Source organism: Triturus cristatus, chromosome 3_1 (genome assembly GCF_964204655.1).
Source record: "Triturus cristatus chromosome 3_1, aTriCri1.1, whole genome shotgun sequence".
Taxonomy (NCBI): domain Eukaryota; kingdom Metazoa; phylum Chordata; class Amphibia; order Caudata; family Salamandridae; genus Triturus; species Triturus cristatus.
In genome coordinates, this window is record NC_140583.1 from 672,819,046 (window position 1) to 672,840,648 (window position 21,603).

Below are 21,603 nucleotides of genomic sequence, written 5' to 3' on the forward strand. Positions count from 1 at the left end.
AGGACCACAACCCCCTGCCTGCTCCACCTGTGTCCTCTTCCCGCTTGGACCCGCCTTCTGCCCCTGAGCACGGATAACTTCTCCCGGCCCCCGCTTCGCGGGAGCCGGTCGTAGGAGTGGACTTGGTGCTTTGATTTCTGGGCTAACCACGTCGCGGGACTGCGAGGACCACAACCCCCTGCCTGCTCCACCTGTGTCCTCTTCCCGCTTGGACCCGCCTTCTGCCCTCCGGATATCACTGGCCTATCTCACCGCTTCGCAGGGCGCGAGCGGGGTGCGTGCCGGGCGAAGCCCGGGCCAAGGGCGGGCCCGTTTTGGCCCGTACGTGCCCGAGAGAGACCGGACCGGCCCACCCTCCTACTTCCACCCATCCAGTGAGTACTTTTAATCCTTGTTTAATTCGTTGGTGAATAATGGTGATCAAAAGAGGCATGAAACCTACTACCACAGATCACGTCGCGGGAACGCTCGATAAATTTATCGTAAGGGCTTCTTCAATACTTGAACATGAAATAGCAATTACCGAGCGACGGTTGTCCATGGAGCCGGTCCTTTCTAAACGTTCTTCTCTGGGCTCAATTGCGCATAGTCGCTCTCCTGTTGTCCCTGCTTCCACTCCTTCTACTATGAGCTCACATAGTGGTCATTCTTCTTTAGTAACTCGAACTATTGTTCCCACTAAAGGTTCTATTGACTTGGCACCAAGTGTACCATTCTCTGAACAGGTTCCCTCCAGCTTGCCTATAGTCATAGTTCGGGAAACAGGTACCATCCCTAAAATGAAACGAACTGGGATTTCGCTAAAAGGCAGGAGGAAAAAACCACAGAAACCGAACTCTGATGTTTTGGATTCTTCCTTGCCTACAGCTATAGCTCCCCCCCAGTCAACTTGTACAGAGCGACCTCCTCTTGATATAGTTCTACAGTCACTTGATATAGACCTGTTACTTGGGAAAATGACTACAGAGTTAACATCAGCCATACAACCGCTTGAGCATAGATTAATAGCAATTGAGAATAGGTTGGCTGCATTGGAGGTTGCTATGGATAAAAATGCCAATCTCTTACAGGACTTGAAACCTTGTTCACATTTATGCCAAAATCAAGTTAACACTTCTAGTCCTCCTATTACTGTACAAAAACTATCTGATAATCTGCAGATACAACAACGGGAAGTACCATGTAATCCACACCTAAGTTTACAGCGGGGGATAACTTTGCCCAATGCCACAAATGTGACTGATACTATCCTACCAACTAATAATCATTGTCCAGAACCTCCTGATGAGGCCCCTTCTTCCATGGACTCTCTACGCATTGATCTTCCTCCAGAAAGTGCCCCTTATGTGGTCGTTTTGACTGGTTTCCCCAAATTGGCTACTGAGAGGCATGAATCATTTCTGGAACTTAAAAACAAAGTAATGTATTGGTTGAATATTAATAGACCATTGCCTAGGAATGCATGTTCACCTATTCTGTTTGTTAGGAGAGTTGGTTGGGTGGGTCACAAACCAAAGGATGTGGGAGGTGACTGCGTTATTGTAAACTGAAAATCCTGAGGTAGTTGATCACGTATGTAGTCCTATCTTCGATAATGTAACCTCCAACATCAAAACATTTAACTTAGGTTATTTTTATTCTCCGCCTAATAAACCCTCCTTTCCTCGTCTAAGGCCTCTCGTACCATCACGTAACCCTTATGATCAAGGGCAATTCGTTGATGGCATGCGGGGTAGGATGACCGATAATGAAGTCTTAGGTTTTCCAGTTAATAATAGGTATAGTTCCTTGGACGAGGTGGAATGACTAAGGACGCAAGGTAATCATCATCTACCTTCCATCTCTCCTGTTGTTGAGAATAGTGATAAAGGTGGTTATGGAGTCCCAATGGTGATTCCATCTATGGGTATAGAACTATTGGACACTGGGGTTATTTCATCTACTGGCGTATGCATTGGGAGGGATGACTCCATCCAACCTCCTGACTGGGAGGATTTACCCAATAATCTACCTGTAATTATTGATATTCTACCCACCCAGACCAACTCCGCAAACGATTTGTCCCGTCATAACGGAACGCTTAAAATTCTTAGTTGGATCATCGCGGGCCTGGCTACCAATATTGACAATCCAGACTATTGTTCTTTTATAGACCTCTTTGGGATCTGTTTATTACAGGAAACGTGGACAGTGGAACCCACACATAGATTGGGGTACACTACCTTTATGCAACCAGCCATTAAAGGTCCAAAAGGCAGACCCTCGGGGGGTTTGTGTGTTTGGGTGGGCACTCACCTTGGTTTTAAGATCAAAAGGGTTGAAACCAATAGCAGAGACCTAATATGTATTCTTTTGTCCCACAGGAGGACCCTTAAGATTGCACTTATCAACGTTTATTCGCGTCCTACTTGTCGGGGTGGTATATCATCTACTCTCGAGTCCTTGTCATCTCTTTTGGAATCTCTCCCAGATGATGTCGTCTTGATGATTGGAGGTGATTTCAATTGCCACTTCGAGCCCCTGAGTGGAGAATCCCCAATTTCATATGAGGAAGATGAGGCTAGATCTATTCCACCCACCAGTATATACACAGTTAAACGCTGGACTCCTCTGGTCCTTCAACTCACCTCTCTCACCTACTCATTCTCCTTGAGAGCATGTAATGGCCGTTTCAACGGGGATATGCCGGGGCAGCCAACTTATAGGGGAATGGGACATGAATCTGTAATTGATTATCTTTTGGTTAGCCTAGATTTGTGGCCCAAAGTGCTGGATTTTAAAATAATTAGGCGCATGGAGAGTGACCACGATCCCCTGATAGTAGATCTGAATTTCCAACTGTTGAACGCAGGGCCAGACAAAGATTCTCTCCCAGTAGGGAATATTAAGAGTCATCCAAGGGGGGAAGCGGATACGCTGGCTTACTGTAAAACAGTCTGACTCAGTCATTGCCAGTATGTACCAAAATATTCTTCCTCTCCTTGAAAGGGTGTTCAAAATGGAAGCTAATAACTCTGCGACTAGTGGAACTATGGATTTGGCTAAAACTCACAAGGATCTTGTTGATATACTGTGTGGTTTTTTATATAAAGTAGGTATAGTAAACCCAAAGAAGCAGGGGAATACAAACCCGTGGTTCACAAAGGGCTGTAGGGTAGTTAAACCACGATTGACCCCAATGTTTCCGAAGATGCATGGGCATCGCATTTTAAAAAACTCTACTCCAATAACACTACTAGGAGAGACGATCCCCCTGCAATTTTATTGACCCTGGACCCATCCTGGGATGCTCCTCCATGGACGTTAAAGGAAGTGGACTTGGCACTGGACAATCTTCAACCAAATAAAGCCCCTGGGCTAGATAGGATTCCTGGGGACCTTTATAGAGATGAAAGGACAGTTTGGGCACCCTACTTCCTAATTCTCTTCAATGCTATCCTGCTGGGCTTACCGGTTCCACCTACCTGGTTGGGTGCGGAAATTATCCCAATTTTTAAAAAGGGATCCCCCCTCGACCCGGGTAACTACAGGCCTATAAGCCTTATAGACGTGAGCCAGAAAATTTATTCAAGACTTCTCCTGCAACGGTTGCAGAATTGGATCGAGGAGAATAACATCCTAACCCCACTTCAAGCGGGATTTAGGTCCAAAATATCAACTATGGACCAACTATTTAGGCTCCAGATCCTCTACTGGAAACACGTTATATTGGAGGGGGGTAGTCTATATTTGACCTTCGTGGATTTGAAATCTGCATTTGACATGGTGGACCGCCATCAACTTTGGAATCTATTGCTAGCTATGGGGGTTCCACCTTATCTATGCTACCAATTGAAGATTCTCCACGAAGGGACATATGCCAGAGTTCGCTACGGGAAACATGGTCACCTGACTGCCCCTTTTCCAGTAGAGAAGGGTGTGCGCCAGGGCTGTGTCCTTGCCCCAACTCTGTTTTCACTTTTTCTCAATGGGCTCATTGATGAACTTTTGGGAACTACAGACATTGATGCCCCAAAATTGGCCTCTCGAAGATATCCTGCACTTATGTTTGCAGACGACACCTTGCTGTTGTCAAAATCGCCGATGGGCATGCAGCGGGTGTTGAACCAGTTTACCAACTTCTGCAACAAAAGGAATCTGGTGGTCAATATAGATAAAACAAAATATATGGCCTTTAACGTAAAACCTTCCATCTACCCACACCCCATGATGGAAGGTATCCCTTTGGATCGGGTTTCTACTTTTGAGTACCTAGGCCTGACCTTGAATGATAAAATGGGATGGTCTCCTCAAAAGCTTAAAGCAAACTTAAAACTCAACCAGGCCATAGGGGGCATCCTTAAAGTTCATAAAAAATGTAGCTTAAAAATCATAAGTGCCCCCCTCGAAATTTATACTGTGCAATCCAGGTCCTCGACACTCTATGGGGCTGAATTATGGGGCCATACTCCTACAAATGATATGGTCAGTACCGAAAACAATTTTATTAGGAAACTCTTAACCCTTCCAAATAATACGCCGCTCATGCCATTGAGGTTGAATCTAAATATTCGCCCCATTTCAGAGGTTGCTGCCTCAAGGCCTTTGATGTATTGGAGGAGGATTTGGAGTATAACCGAGTTGGCATGCTATAGAGACGAACTGAAAGTAATCCTGGGTACACTAGGAGCCGATAAGATCCCCTGGCTCCAGTACGTTAGGCAGACACTTAATCAGATTGGTCTTGCACACCTCTGGGATAATCCAGAGGATTCAATCTCAGGCATTTCCAAGAAATCTCTAGCCACAATACTGAAAGATTACTTTTTCATGAAAGCTCACAGCTCGGCTAAACCATCAAGTCTGACTGATGCCTTTCTTGATGTTAAGCCATATTACGCCTTTGTACCTGAACTTGATGTTTTCCAGCCAACCTTAGCAAAGAAGCTATATGTACAGTTCAGATATGGAACCCTTCCTTTATATTCATTCACAGATCGATGGGCGGCTGGTTTACATCATCCATGCCCTGGTTGTTCAATTGAACAGGAATCCATGATTAATGTTGTGCTTTTTTGTCCGGCTTATGCTGGTATCCGGAAAAAATGGATTATACAGTTATGTTTAAATCTAGGTGTTAGGAGCTACCTTGATTTTTTTAGGATTCTGAGAAGCGACACAAACCCACTTACTGTGGTTTCAGTCTCCAAGTTTTTGTTTTCAATGTGGTTAATTCGCAGGAAATTAACTAGCAAAATTATCCACTGATATCTTGGTACCAAGCATGGCTAGAATACTGCCAAACCACATTGTTATTTGACCATTATTCACTGACATTAGTACCATTAAATTGACTGGAATATGTACCTATTATGAAAATTGTGATATTAAGACTGTACTTTTATGATTTTAAACAATCGCAATAAAGTTTTTGAATGAATGAAAACCTGCAGCGCAATCCAGGGCACCAGGAAAGTGCTCTCAATATTTGGGTAATGCCCCTCTTGGCGATGCCTAACTCAAGTACAGTGAACACTTTAGTGGAACAATAAGTCTCTGCCTTTCTGTGATGTTCATTCAGAAAGGGCCAGCGGGATGTGAGAACAATTTCATGCATATGCCACCTCATCCCAGGTTGTCTGTAATCTAGTTACCCCCATGCTGAGTATGGGAACTCTTCCTGGCCCCCTGCACATTGCAGAAAAGTTGGAATGTATTGCTACCCATCCCCCATGGGCGTGCTCTTGTGTAGTTCAAACAATTGAGAAACTAGAACTGTAGGAGCCGGAACCTTTCCGGATTGTTGCTCTCACTCCGGGCCATTACGGCGTCTTGCCATTTGCAATCACCCAGGGCTCCTGATCTTCCTCCCAGCCCATCCCTACAGTGACAGTGGGACGAGTGAGAAAATTATTAGCGTTCTCTACATTTGGGAAGTCTTCTTTGTTGTCCACGGGCCCATGATGAATTTAGCTTCAAGGGGACTATACGCTGGAATTTCATCTAGTGTGGTCGGGTAATGTGTGACCATGTGCCTGGGTTGTAGATAACAAAGGAACTGAGTTTTGAGTACCCTGAATCCCTTTTGGATGTAAGTAAATGTCTCATTGTAATGCTGTTAGATGTCACCTCTGGCCAAAAAGGCATATTTCCATAAATGTTGCCTGACATCCTATTTCACGAGTATTTTCCCTCCAAACTGTGTTGACCATTCTGGTGGCAGATGTATGCCTGTGCGTATCAGCTCCTATTTAAAAAAAAGTTATTTGGATCTTTCTGATCCAGGTTCCAACGTTCAGTTATGTAGGCAGAATTGGGTCATATCTTGGAAGATCCAATCATTTATCTCTACTAGGTGTACAGCTGTATTGCATTAAGACGTCAGCCATACCTGGGCTGTTGTCATATGCCGATTTGCAGCATTTCACTAGACAGACCCCCGATGTCTTGTTCTGCAAAAGAAAGAACTGGATTAAACTGGAGATTTGGCTAAAGAATACTTAAGGTATCTTGAAAGAAATGCTTTGCTGGCAATATAAAATCAACATTAAAGACACAGTCTTTAACTGTTCTGTTCTACCCATTGGGGAGGTTGGTGGTGAATCCAGCATTGTATGTATCCTTTAATTTATACAGTTCCTCTCCCATGTTAGTTCCTCCTTTGCTGAGCCATAAATACCGAGGAATTTGATCCCAACTGTCTATGTTAGTGGAGTTTATATGGATTTTTAAAGTATAAACTTAAAACTGTGATAATATAATTTCAACAACAGTTTGCGCAATATTGGTTTTCTGCCGAGTAGGTTTTTCATACCAGTAGATAAAACATAGCTGGGAAGGCCTGAATGCAGTGTTGTAGGCAGTGGGGGAGTCAACCACTTCTCTCTTTAGTGGGCCACATTTTGACGATTTGTGTTGGCATTACGCCTTTGTGCAGTGCTGTATGACCAATAAAAGGGCTACGGAGAGTGGACCTAAGGAGGTTGAGAAACGTGGTGCATGTAGTGCAGACAGCTGCAGGAGTGTGGGAGGACATCGTCTATTTAGGCCTCATTTCGCTGTTGCAGAAAGCCTCAACCAACGTTACAGTTAGAGAAACGTGCCAGAGTATGGAAACCTGTACTGTTTTTTTCAGAAACAAGAGGTAATGTGCATTGAGCAACGTGACGGTTAAAAAATACACCTTATTCTTTATTATTTGAAAATGTTATGGCGGGTGCACCTTTTATAAATCCGGACTTTGCCTTTGGGAGTGCCTATGTGTTTATTAATTTCCCAACAGAATGGAACGATCCGTGCAGGATTACGAGTACCGTATTTCAGCTTTTAAATATTTTATGAGCCAATGCGCCAAGTTACTTAGGTCGATCTTTTTAAGCGGGAAAAACTCCCTTAAAGTGCGTGTGTTGTTCTTTATACACTAAATGTGGCTGTCACTGAAAAGTGATGAATGTCTCACACAAATGTGCAGATTAGTGGTGTTATCCTGTTATTATTGCACAGTTTAGGTCCTACAGTGTTGCAAAATACAACAAAACATACACATAATGAAAAACATATGTGTGAAGCAGAGTGCTTAGTTCCATATTTCACTGCCTGGCAGGTCAGGCTGCTATTCCGGGGGGGGGGAAGCTTCTTACAAGGAGACGTAAAAGGAGCGGACCTCATGAGAAGGGAACCAACGAGTCGCCGGCAAGCACAGAGAGCAGTCAATAGAAGAACAAGCACTGGCCGCGTGGCCCTAAAAGTGACACGGCCGCACGGCCCGCGAAAGTGATCGCGATCAAAGACAGATGAACGCAAGCGCTAGGCCACCAAAAGCCTGTGGCAGCACTTTGAAAACCCACACACTAAAAGTCTCGCCAGACCAGCGGATGCGCTGGGTCAGGCGAGACGTAAAAACTACACCGATGTCTATATCAAAGAGGCAACATCGGCCATGTAAATAACTCAATTATCTATCTGAAGAGGAAATACTAGCCCAACTACTATCCTATGAATCTACACACAACTTATCCAGTCTACCCAGCAAGCGAGATGACAATATGATTTGATTGTTCCAAATCAATGCTCATAGAGAATCTATGCCCAAGAACAGAAAGCCAAACCTGAATAATTTGAAGAGAGTAACTTTAACGCCCATTAATCATGATATAAACCTGGAAGTACGGAAACCACTCTTAAGCCTACTACTCAAATGCCACTCAGCAGTGAAACATGCATCCGACATTGCTGACCTCATCTTGTGCCATGAAATAGATGTAGCTATCCTAACAGAATCATGGCTTGCCGAATCATCTTCGCCATGTTTGGATCTACTGGTTCCCCCAAACTACAACATCGTGAGACTAGACAGACTAAAACAACAAGCATTGGCATAGCCAATAGGTCTCGCCTTTGGGACCTTATAAGCATTTAGTTATGCAGCACAATATCCTTGGTGCAACAACATGAACTTTTGCATGGCTAAACACTTATAAGGTCCCAAAGGCGAGGCCAATTGGCTATGCCAATGCTTGTTTACATTCTTAACACATGAAAAAGGATAAACACTCTTCCTTTACATAAATGAATTGTGCTGCATAAACTAAATTCAAACAGAAAACGATTGTGCTGCATTAAGGACAGAAAATCGAGCACATACAATAACCTAAATATGTGAATCTATCCAACATTTAACAGACACACAAAAAACAGTTTAAGTAATCTGTTCAAAGTACACTAAAGGAAAAAAAAACTTTTTGACCAGTCCAAAAAGTTTTTTTTTAAACTGAGGGGATTAGGTTATGACTACTCTGTTATGTTATGTTATGTTATGTTAATAACATTTATTACGCGCACAGCTGCCCCAGCTAAGGGGCGTCCTGGCGCACGACAAGGTACAACACAACCAACACAAGACCACAGGAGGATTTGGGTAAACCAAATTCTCATGACACTAGTAATCTGGTTTCAAGGGTCATCAAATTATGGGTAAATTATAATCCATGTAATTCCTTTATGGCAGCCATACTGGTGCCAAAATTAGAAATAGAATCCCAGATGAGATGTGCCAAAGGAAAAAAAAAAATTTTGACCAGTCCAAAAAGCTTTTTTAAAGTGGAGGAGGATCGTATATGGCTACTCTGGGAAAGCCAAACCCTCATGACACTAATAATCTGGGTTCAAGGGTCATCGATAAATATGGGTAAATTATAATCCATGTAATTCCTTTACGTAAGCCATATTGGTGGCAAAATTAGAAATAGAATCCCAAATAATATGTGCGAACGCGTTTCGAACCCAGGTTGTTCAGAGTTCTCTTCCGGGCTGTAGGCTGGTGAATACTTGTGTTTATCTGAGAAAGTGTAAAGAAAGATAACATTAGCTATATTGTGTGCTCCCTCTCTTTTAAATCATGTTTAGGTCTGCAGATAACTGCTACAGCAGTTAAAGTTACCTTCCAATAACTCAAGAGGAATTGTGGTGCAACGCTCTCATCACTATTCAACGGTGGTTCCAAACGATTCAATTAGTAGATGCAATGCGTTGTTCTTAGGAGAGTATTTTAATCCTCCGCCTGACTGAAACAATAAAGAAACGATAAGGGAGAAGTGGAAGCTGCTATTTTTCAAAGCTGGAGAACAACTTTCTCCAAACACAGTGACAGAATGTAAGCGGATTCTCAAAGGCCTAAGTATGACAGAAAGGCAGGGCAATTTCATTATCGCACACAGCCGGGGAAGTTGCTCAAGCAGTCACGGAGACTCTGACCCGACTGCTGGTTCCAGCATGTAGGACTTGCATGCCAAACGGATTAAAAAGTGCACTTACTTGACACGCTAATGGACAACAATCTCCACTGCCTCCATGCGACTAATCCGCCATCTCTCCTCATTCAGTCTGAACGTTCAGGCAAAAGTAGTTAACAAGCATTGGCCACGCGGAATGCATAGATGGGGGCTGCAGCGGGAGAGAGAGGCGGAGGGAGTTGTGTGCGTGCGCTGCGCGCGAAAGCACGTAATGAGCCATGACGGCTCGTAACTGTAAAACCAGGCTTAATGAGATAAGAAAGGCAGATGGCGGCTGCGCGCGTTCACGCGCACATGCACTCAAGCTTTAGGCCAGGAAAAGCTTGTGGATAGCACTTTGAAAACCCCCTTACTAAAAGTCAAGCAAGCAGTGCATGCGCTGCTCTAGGCTCGACCTAAAAAGGGGGCGGTATTGCATGCCTTCATCACTCTGATCTCATTTTTACTACAATACATTCAGACCCACTTGACTCATGCGAATATCTCGCACTTTCCATAAGTGATACGGAGAATCAAATATGCAAATTCCACGTATTCTATCATTCACATGGTAATAATGACCCTTTTATAGACCTCCAAATGGAAATAATAACAAACTCCTCCACTCACACCAACGATATATTGATTGTTCCTTGCGATAGGTCAGATCATATAATTACCTTCCAAACACCAGGCTTAATAAAGAAAATACCTACACAATCTATCAACCCCAAACAATGGATGCAGGCCACAAAATGTTTAGACAAAGAAACTAGCAACAGATACACGAAGGCTCTTCCCCCCCCTATCAATATGACAAACGTTACCGAACTTATGGACCATTATAATTCTACTATGTCAGATATAATGGATTCAATAGCTCTGTTAAAACTGAAAAGAATACGGGATAAAGATTAAAAAACCTTGGTTCAATTAAGAAAGGTGTAAGTTGAGACTAACGGAAATGAAGACAACAGCCTTCATCCCCCCCATCTAAAACTACTAAGGAAGACCAGAAACATCTACAACAAAAAGATCCTGAAATCAAAAAAATAATACTTCAGAACAGCACTGGAGAACGCTAAAAACAGACCACGTAAACTCTTTGAAATGGCAAAACAACAGTCACATAAAGAGGCCAAATCCACCCAAGAAACAACAAAATCTCAAATTAACTGTGAAGAATGATCAACCTTCTTCGCAGCAAAAGCCAATTCCTTGGAAATTGAGCTCGACAGCCGCTGGTAACCCCTTGAACGAGGAGGCTTCACAAATCGATGAATCACCATCTGGCAGTACCCAAAAATGAAGCCCAATGGTCAACTCTCAAGTTATGCGACGACAACAATATCGACAAAACCCTATGATCCATTAAACCAAAAACCACTACAATGACCCACTCCCCTCAGAATTTGTGATGACAATCAATCAGCTTTCCATCCCCTTTTCGACAACGATAGTCAACCCTTCTCTGTCGCAAGGATCATTACCAGACTGCCTAAAAATGGGTCTAGTCAGACCAGTAGCAGCTCCTGGGGGGAGTGCTGCGGGGCCGTGAGGAGGGGCGGGGAAGGAGCAGGGTGAGGGGTAGTAAACTCCAGCATATGGTCGAATAGAGATAAGTACATAAATAAATAAATTAAAACAAATTACATTGCGCACTCTGCAATGCCAAATGGTGATTCAGCGTGCTCAATGTAATTTGTTTTATTTATTTATGTACTTACCTCCATTCGGCCGTATGCCCGAGTTTACTACCCCCACCCTGCCCCACCCCCACCCCGCAGCACTCCCACCAGGAGCCGCTACTGAGTCATACCCATAACAAAAAAACTGACAGAGAACCCTGCCAACCCAAATAATTTTCGTGCAGTGTCCAATATTCCCCTAATATAGTTTTAGAAAAGTGTGTACATCAGCAACTGAGCCAACACATTACTAAATTTAAACTGCTAGATGACTGCCGATCTGGGTTTAAACCAGATCGTAGCACACAAACTGCAATACTTCATATAGTGGACAACTCCCTAATCGCACTAGGCCAAGACAAAACTGGCTTTTAACTCCTACTTACATACCGCACCAAAAGCTACCCCGATATAAAAGAATGGACCAAGACGATCACTGCACCCTAAACATATTGAACTCCACCAAATCACTAGGAATCATGCTAAATAGGAGCCTGAACATGCAAACCCACATCAACTCGTTGGCTAAAAGTGCCCTACATCACCTGAGCTATATTAGAAAACTGAAACCATTCTTTGAAACAGCAGACCTCAAATTGGCAGTCCAAGCATTAGCCATCTCGAGGATTGATTACGGATGTTCAACACTAGCAGGTCTGTACAACATCTCAACAGCTCAACTAAAAGCCTGTCTCAACACTGCCGCTAGACTCATAACAGGTTAAAACAAAATTGTCCACATCTCTCCACACCTGAAGATGCTGAAATGGCTACCATACAAAGCCAGAATTCCACTCAAAATGGCCTGTAGCACACACAACGCGATACACTTAAAAATACTGACATATGTAGCTCAGTAATTGGAGATATTTGGTGGAAGCAGATATTCTAGGAGTGCAAGAGATGTAGTGCTGAGACCACCATTCTTCCAGTAGAAGAAAACCTGTGGCAGAGCGTTCTCGGAAGCTGCGCCTAGAATCTGGAATTTGCTGCCTCCAAACATCAGAAGGATCCCAACCACCCCAAGTTTCAAGAAGGAAGCCAAAATCTTTCTAATGAGCAAATTCCTACCTTACCCATTATCGAACAATCACTTAAAGATATGTTTAGAGACTATTCACATATCTCCCGACGAGCATGTATTCTGCCTGCCCCAGTAGAATCCCAAGATGAAGCATTTTTAACTTATCCAACTTACCTCTGAGAGTCTATCCTCATAACCAGCTAGATTCATTTGCCCAATATATCAGTTAAATTTAAATTACTTGCTATTTTTGTTCGAGTGTACTTGTTTTAGAAGATGATTCTTTAGACTTATATATCTGAGAAGTTAGTTTCACGCATTCCGGTAGGTATAATGCTTGCTATCAAAATGTATTAAAGAATTAAGTGATAACTGTGAAGATCTCCATTACCTAATGGGGTCTTGTTCACGCTATATAAAACACTGAATAAATAAATAAATAATCCCGTTTCTGTCTGCCGTTTTTTCGCCGCTTGCTAAATAAGAAAATAAATTTAGCAGGGTGAAAGTATATATGTATGTTTTAATCCTCTAAATATTAGCATGCACAGGCGGACGGATAAATACTGCTGGCAGGACAGTTTCAGACAGTGCATGCTCAAAAGAAGAACGAAGACTTTCAGCACCAAAAGAAAAGCAGTTTCCAGGTGAACAAAACTAGAGATATTGATCATCATTTCACTGTGGACAGGAAGACTTTCAAGAACATGCAGATCAGAAGACTCGTGAGGCAGACCCCACACACAGCTATTTTTTGAGGGACTAGTCGGCAGAGGGGAGCTTCTTTATAAAGTTTATTTATTTGGAAATTTTTAAGCCGAGCTTTTTGCATGTGTTATTTATTATCTCTTTTCTGTCTGCCTTGTTTCATAGCAATGCCAATAGTTGTAATAACATGGATTTCATCCAATTGTTTAGGTCTTGCATATGCACAGAACTATAAATGTGCGAACGAACACTTGTGGCCGATGCTCCAAACACACCACATACATACAATCCACATAACATAATTATACATCACACCACAAAATTAAACCGCACTAAACTCCACTACATAACACTCCACAACACAAAATACAATACCACATATTTTCACTCCATAACACACAATCCCACTCCACATAATTCCGATACACTAAATGCCACATCATTTCTATCCATATTTACACAGCACAACATACCACATAATCACACTACACTCCAAAACACAGAAGTAAAACACATTTACAACGCCAATCGCTCTAATACTCACAAATGCGAGACCGATTACATTGAAAATGCTTGTTAACAGAGGTCCTTTCCCTCCCCTTTCCCTGCGAGCTGACATAATTGCTGGCCTTGCTGCAGTCACGTCTCTAACCCATTCTTTCCTATCTCCCCACCACGGCACCCCAAGACACCTCACTTAAAAAATATATTAACAATGTGATCGGTTTGAGGAAGGGGCCCTGGAGGAGCAGCTGGCCTGACTGTGAAAGTGTGGCCTTTCATACTGAAGTGGCCAGCGGGGCCCCACGTTTTTGAGCTGAGGGCGGGGCTCTGTATTGTGTTTTGCAAATGTTGCTACAGGGCAGCTGCACAGGTCACTCATGCCTAGCGCCGGCCCTGGCCGTTGCCTCAGGATTCCCCTTGAGTTCCAAAACAGTACAAATACATTCACAAACTCAGCAGAAACTCAGATACATGGCTAATAAGTTAGAACACAACAAAACAATAAAAGGCAAACATCAGTATTATAGATCAGTGACTAAAAATACCACTAGCACCACTAAACCTCTCCGTCATGGCCACCATTTTAACTGGATGTATTGATTTACGACTGCTGTGTACAAGGCGATTCCGCTCCTGCCCAGTCAATCTTTCTTTGTTCCAGTGCAAGTAAAGCATATATGCCAACAGACTCGATTCAGGCGGAACATGTGCACTTCCTCCAATATACGTCCTTTGTGGGGTTTTTTCCGTGTGCAAATCTCCCTCTTTCTAGTTTCAAAATGTTGGCATGCGCCGTTTTCAGCTCTTAATGGCGTATGGCCGTCGTAGCCTTATATTGCAGAGCGCCTTCTCGCTCTTCTGAGCGTCCACACCGGGAAGTTGTTCTGAAAAATGCCATGTTACCGCTCCTGGAGCAGTGGTGCTCTCTGCCTACAGGCATGAGAGCAGAGCCCGAACAAGGAGGAGCGAACTCTATTTTAATGCGCGTCCCATGGTTGCTTGGATACCGTCCGTGACCTGGAAACTACAAGGTCTACTTCCGGACACGTTTTGTTGATGTTGCATCAGAATTGGTGAACAAGGAACCGGGATGGAATCTGCTGGACAGCAAAGTGAGTGTCGAGCGCATTTGAAAATGGGGATAGGGGCTTTGTAGTGCTTGAATGGTGTGAATTCAGTGCCACCGGCTGCGAATGCCGGGGTCTTTGACGCCTTTTGCACACGTAGTATGTAGTGCCATCTGGAATTTACAGGACATCAGGGCACTCTTCTGGTTAACCCCCGCCCCTTATTGGGGCATGGCGTGATAGCTGATCTAGACCATGGAGGAGAAATTAAGGTTGTCAGACATGTCTTCTTTCCTACGCAATCACCCCCTCAGTTTTAAATGCAGACTTTGCCTTAGCCTGCTTGCCTATAATCCTACTTCCATGTCTTGCTTCCATCTCTCTTCGGTATGGGGGGTATGCCAGTCTAACCTTTTTCGGACCAACCCTCAAGAGTGGACAAGTGATAGGCGTGTAAAGTTCTCGGCTCAAACAAAACTGTTGGATGAAACCCTCCCTTCTGTTGTGCATAACATTTCCGCCTGCCTACTCGTCCTTCGGGTTACTACTCTCCTACAGTGGTGGAAATGTATGACAATTGACAAAGAATGGGAACTACCGCCGGTGTGCCATGGGGCGAGGTCAGATGAATGTGGGTCGGGGTCAGAGATGGAGCCAAAAAGAAAAAAATATTCTGCAACTATTTTATTGGCCTTTAACCTACAAATACCTATATGTAGAATGTAACGCACAAAACGTTAAATACATCTGTGGGAGATGCATTGTGCTCATAGTAAAGTTCAGGTGGTTTATGCAATCACTTCATATGTTTCGACATGTAACCAAAGGGTCACCGATTTGATCTGATTTGGGCAGTGGGGAATGATGACGTGTTTTTATAATCTTATGAGGGCTCAACCTGTGACAAAAAGCATTGGCAAAGCCAATAGGTTTTGCTACAAGAGATCGTTTGGCTTTCATTTTATTTTTACAATTTTACATAGTGTGGACATGACCAACGGCATCAGAGCTCTTTACAGCGAGTTACAGTAATTAAACCCGAACGTTTACATCGGTAGATGGTACAGGAGTTAGCCCATGAGACAATTGCAAGAGTTGAGCAAAGGTCGTACACAGTTAAAGTATTGATTTTAGATGCTAGGATCACATTAAAAGTTAGTTCAGATCCTGGTAGCGAGAATACTTAAGTATGGTCGTGCGCGATTAACCAAGGTGTCTGTCAAATAAGAGGAGCTTGATGTCCTTTTTGAAGGTGACTAGGCAAGTGGTTAGGTGGAGGGAGGAAGCAGAGAGTTCCATATTCTTGTGGTACTACCAGGGAATAACCGGTTCATGTATCGTTCTTGACTGAAGGTGGGGGGTTCCAGAAGCAGGGATTGGGCATTTCTGGAATCCCTATTTTTCTCCAGAGTTTTTCAGTTTCTCGTTTAGACCGGAGGGTGAGGAGGAGTGCAGCGCCCTCTGGGTAATGCAGGCATGTTCGAATTGCGTCCGTGCTTCATTGGGAAGCCGGGCAGGGCTGGGGCAATGTGGTAACATTTATTGAGACCTAAAATAAAGCGAGCAGCTGCATGTAGTGTTGCTTTCAGTGGATGTAAGCTAACTTTGGGAATGCCTGAGAAGAGCAATTCCATAATCTAGTCTGGAGAGAATGGGAGACTGCTCCACTGTTTTGAGGTCTTGTTCCGGAATCAAAAGTCTGATGCCTGAAAGCTGCCTAAGTTGATGTTGTGTGCTTTCGGCCGTGGCTACGGTGTGGCTGTGAAGATTGAGTAGATTGTCGAGGGTAATACCAAGTGATCTTGCACTCTGGACATTGGTGTGGTAGCCATCCAGGACGGGAAAGTTAGCCATCCATTCTTGTACTGGAGTTTTTGCTTTCAGAAGCGAAATCAAGAGGAATTCAGTTTTAGGTGGGTTGAGCTTTAAATGGTTGTTAGACATCAAGTTTTGAATCTTTAAGAGCGTGTTTCAAAGCAGGGCACTTTCTTCTGGGGATGAGATTTGCCAATTTTTTTTTAAACCTGTTATATGTTACAGAGCAGCACAGGCTGCTATGCAACATGGCTTAAAGTAAATAAAAAAAGAAGCACTTTGACATGGTGAATCCTGCCACGGCATAGCGTTTTTTGTTGATGTTTTTTAGGTCGAGCCTAGCGCAGCGTGCATGCGTTGCTCTAGGAGATGACCTTTAGAAATCAGTCTGCACTTTTCAAGCATTCGTGCTTGTTTACTTTAAGCTTTAGTGGCTCTAAACATGTTAAACGCTATATAGTAATCTGGCCTTTGGGGACAGTAAGCTACTGCATGTCACAGCCGTTCAACGAGTATTAAATAGGACGTGGGCCGGCATGTATTAGTTTCAAATAAAACGCTGCAGAAATCAACAGTCAATGTCTAATTGTTCAAGAGCACTCAATACGGCCACCGCTCACACAATTGCATGAATGGGAAGGCCGGTGAGGTTAGGGATAGGGTCTGGGGGGTGTTGAGAGATTTGTTTTTCATTACAAGATAATTTGCAAACACAGCGCAAGAGCTGTGCAGGCGAAACGTAAATTAAAAAAAAAAAAATGAACTCGCCTGTTGCTTTTTTGCTGAGTCTTCTCTCTGGCTGCATTTTTACGTGCTTAGCTGCCAGTTAATTTTCAGCCTTCTCAAAACCAGTAAGTGGCCTATCGTGGAATGATAGATTTTTCTGACACCAGAGGTGCGCTTGTATAGGTCATGATGTAATTTCAACTTTATGGTTATTTTTACCCTGTGTTCCTCATTAAATCATTTGCGAGTTTGCTGGCCAGATGACAAAACAACCCCATAAATAAATTAAAGTGTGCTTTTCCAGCGTATCATTTGTTTGTTATATGATGTGTTTTTTGTGTGTCCTTGATATTGCTTTGTTTTGCGGTCAATTTGTTTAATTGAAAAGGCACTGGTGGGAGCCTGGGGTGACTTCCAGTGATTAGAGAAGAAGCCTGTGTGCACCAGTTCACACTTGACTTTGCAGTTTTTCATTTTGTTGACGATTTTATTACCTTGGCTCATATTTTTGTTTGGTAAGCAGGAGCTTGAGGGGAAGGGGCCATGCTAGAAGTGGAAACACAGCTCCCTGTGAGCGTCCCTTATAGTGAAGAATGAAGGAATGCAGCTGATAAGTCTGAATTTTTCCTCTTGGCCGCTCAGCACATAATACATGGCCCCAGGTTGTGGTGGCAAGGCTGGAATAGTTTAATTTGGAGTTGCAAAGCACTGCTGTGCATCTGGACCATGTGGGTGGCATCAAGCGCACACATTGGTTTTGTGTCAGGAAAATAAGGCGTCTGTCACATTCTTTGTTCAGAATGCAGGTTCCCCTAGTTTTGTGATCAGAGAGTCTAAATTTCATTAAAGACACAGAGACTACCATTATCCATTAATCTTTTATTGCAACTTTTAACCACACTTAAAATTTTAGAGTTATATCCACTACGACAGTGTAAATAACTCAAGCCCAGCAGCCATCTTCCTCTTAACAGCTGCTCAGAGGCTAAATCATCATCCTGTAAAACTTGAACTGAACTTACAAATCCCATAACATCCAGAACTTCCACTCTTGTCTTTTTATACTGAAGTTTTCCATCTTCATTGAGTCTCTGTAAAAATATAATATTGAAATAAATGTAAACTGAAATTTGAACATTTTCTTTACTAAGGAAAATGTATTTACCTTACATTATAAATCGTGAAATTTCATGACCACTCCCCTCCCTCTATTACTTTTACTTGGGAAGAGGGGGTGGGATAATGCTAGCCTCCATGACTTTAATGAAATCCAGATTCTCTGATCACAAAACTAGGAGAATCTACATTTCATGTCAAGACCAGAGGATAGCATTATACATTTTCAAAACTGTGAAAAAACAACAGACTATACATGTTCCATAGGTTTCAAACATAACCTCGCAAACACATTAGCATTAGATCCACACTCTTTTTGTTAGGAGGGCAACAAAATCTCTTGTTCATGTATTTGCAATCCTTGTACATAGCTGTAATTGCTTTCGATCACAAGTTTGACAGTGTAGTCTTTCCGTCTGTTGGGAATTATTCTCCAATACACTGGAATTTTTCTCAAAATATTCTTTATTATAATCAACTTGTAATCTTTTATTTGCCAGACCCAGCCACCACATTTAATTCCCTGTAGGGACTTTGTCAGGGCTTAGAACAAGCATATATACACACAATCAATGCTAAAATCATGTGAAAAACCATTTACAGTTTTCGTTGTATATTTTTGTTGGTTTTTGGATTTGTTACATTTTTGTTGTCTTTTTACATTTAAAAAAATTAATATATTTTTATGCAACTTTTAAATAAAACCTTGACCCTGAAATGCGTCTTATACACATGTCCAGACCTTCACCGAACTTGCTGTGTTTAACATGTTCTCAACAGTGCTTCTAATATATTTGGTGTACCAATACTGTTGCGTGCATATCCTAACCCAATATTTCGTGCCTGCTCCAGCCAATCCTAGCGTTGCTTCTATGCTATTTGATAACATAAAAAGGAAGAAAGCAGCGTCTAGATTGGCTCGTGAGACTTAGGTCTCTTGATATTCCAAACGGCCACGTTGGAGTTTAGTGGCGACCGCAAGCTTCCTTGTTGGACTTAGAGGTTGAGAGACAAAATACAGTGTGGGAACCAAACTTAGCTGCCAGGGCACAAGTCCTATAACAAGCATTGGCATAGCCAATAGGTCTCGCTTTTGGGACCTTATAAGTGATTAGCCCTGCAACACTTGATGTTGTTTAATGAAGGATATTGTGATGGATAACTAAACACTTATAATGTCCCAAAGGCGAGACCTATTGGCTATGCATTGGGGGCCTTATAAGTGTTTAGATAGAGCTATTGACTTTGCCAATGTTTCTAAGCTGTGCTATAGAGAAGTGTGGCTGCTGTGCAGCATGTTGAGAAGTTGTAATTAAAAAGTGTAAGAAGCACTAAGTGATGCTGCAGTGGTTGAGTGATGCTGTGCTGGCCCTGAGTTATGCAGCGGTGGCGTTGAGTGATGCTGTGGTAGTGCCGACTGGTGATGTTTTTTGATGCTGTGGCGCTGCAGAGTGATGCTGTGGTAGTGCATATTGATGCTGTGGTGTTCCTGAGTGATGCTGTGGTGGCTCTGAGTGATGCTGTGGTGACTCTGAGTGATGCTGTGGTGTTGCTGAGTGATGTTGTGGTGGTACTGTGTGATGCTGTGGTGGTACTGTGTGATGCTGTGGTGGTACTGTGTGATGCTGTGGTGGTACTGTGTGATGCTGTGGTGGTGCTGTGTGATGCTGTGGTGGTGCTGTGTGATGCTGTGGTGGTGCTGTGTGATGCTGTGGTGGTGCTGTGTGATGCTGTGGTGGTGCTGTGTGATGATGTGGTGGTACTGTGTGATGATGTGGTGGTACTGTGTGATGATGTGGTGGTACTGTGTGATGCTGTGGTGGCCCAGAGTGATGCTGTGGTGGCCCAGAGTGATGCTGTGGTGGTCCAGAGTGATGCTGTGGTGGCGTTGAGTGATGCTGTGGTAGCGTTGACTGATGCTGATTGATGATGTGGAGCTGCTCAGTGATGCTGTGGTGTTCCTGAGTGATGCTGTGGTGGTGCTAAGTGATGCTGTGGTGGCCCTGAGTGATGCTGTGGTGGCCCTGAGTGATGCTTTGGTGGCCCTGAGTGATGCTTTGGTGGCCCTGAGTGATGCTTTGGTGGCCCTGAGTGATGTTGTGCTGCTGCTGATTGACGCTGTGGTGGTGCTGATTGACGCTGTGGTGGTGCTGATTGACGCTGTGGAGGTGCTGAGTGAAGCTGTGGTGGTGCTGATTGATATTGCTGTGTCCCAGAGTGATGCTGTGGTGGTCCTGAGTGATGATGTGGTGGTGCTGAGTGGTCCTGTGGTGGTCCTGAGTGATGATGTGGTAGTGCTGAGTGACGCTGTGGTGGTGCTGACTGATGCTGTGGTGGCATTGAGTGATCCTTTGCTGGCCCCCCGAGTGATCTGTGGTGGACCTGACTGATGCTGTGGTGATGCTGACTGATGCTGTGGTGATGCTGATTGATGCTGTGGCACTGCAAGGTGATGCTGTGGTGTTCCTGAGTGATGCTGTGGTTGCGCTGAGTGATGCTGTGCTGGCTCTGATTGATGCAAGAGAACCTGGATAGGCTGAACAGGTTTAGATTTTTACGGTGAAATGTAGATCTCTGTAGCTAAAAGGCAATAGTTCCAGTGTCATGACATCTGTGTACCTGTTTTATTTCAGCAGTTAACTATTATGAGGCAGCATATGTAAGTGTAAAGTTAAAAATGTGCAGTCTGATCCAAGTAATTTGTAAACCCATATATTAAAGTCATTAAGGATAGTAGTTGTTTCTATTGACTCAAATTTGTAAAGTGCTGTTGATAATGCCACTGACCCATCATCAAACATAGCTCAAGCTGCTAACTTGCATACAAGATTTATGCTTGTGAAAGATCCAGTGGACTGTGGCTGAGCTAGTCATACACCTGAGACACCTGTATCTGTTCTAATCTGCCCCAACCTGAAGGTGTTTCAGATACATCAGTATGGCAGGACATAATGCTATTATTTTCCAGCATGCCACCACCTCTATGATCTCTAGTGTCCTCCAGCATCACATAAGGACACAACTGGTGCACGTTCACATGCAGAACGTTCTACTCTGTAAAGAAGCTGTGCTGAAGGCACCTTTAGGATGCTTTAAAGCTGTATTAAAAGTACTATCATAATCATGGACTATAAATAGAAGCAGGTTACTAAAATGATGAGGGCAAATTATTTTATTTCTGCATTTTATGGTGTTACTGTGTGGCT

General features: G+C 43.3%; 1 protein-coding gene across 2 annotated transcripts in view; it reads left to right on the top strand.

The window, feature by feature from the left end:
- The first annotated feature begins 14,655 nt into the window (after positions 1-14,655).
- CARS1 (cysteinyl-tRNA synthetase 1) overlaps positions 14,656-21,603 on the top strand; it is a 465,335-nt gene continuing 458,387 nt past the window's right edge. Inside the window, exon 1 of one of the 2 annotated variants that reach the window (XM_085644733.1) lies at positions 14,656-14,785. In XM_085644733.1, coding sequence (XP_085500859.1) covers positions 14,764-14,785 — 22 coding nt within the window. In that variant the 5' untranslated portion in view covers positions 14,656-14,763. The remainder of the gene's footprint in view (positions 14,786-21,603) is intronic. The other variant, XM_085644734.1, reaches the window with a different exon arrangement.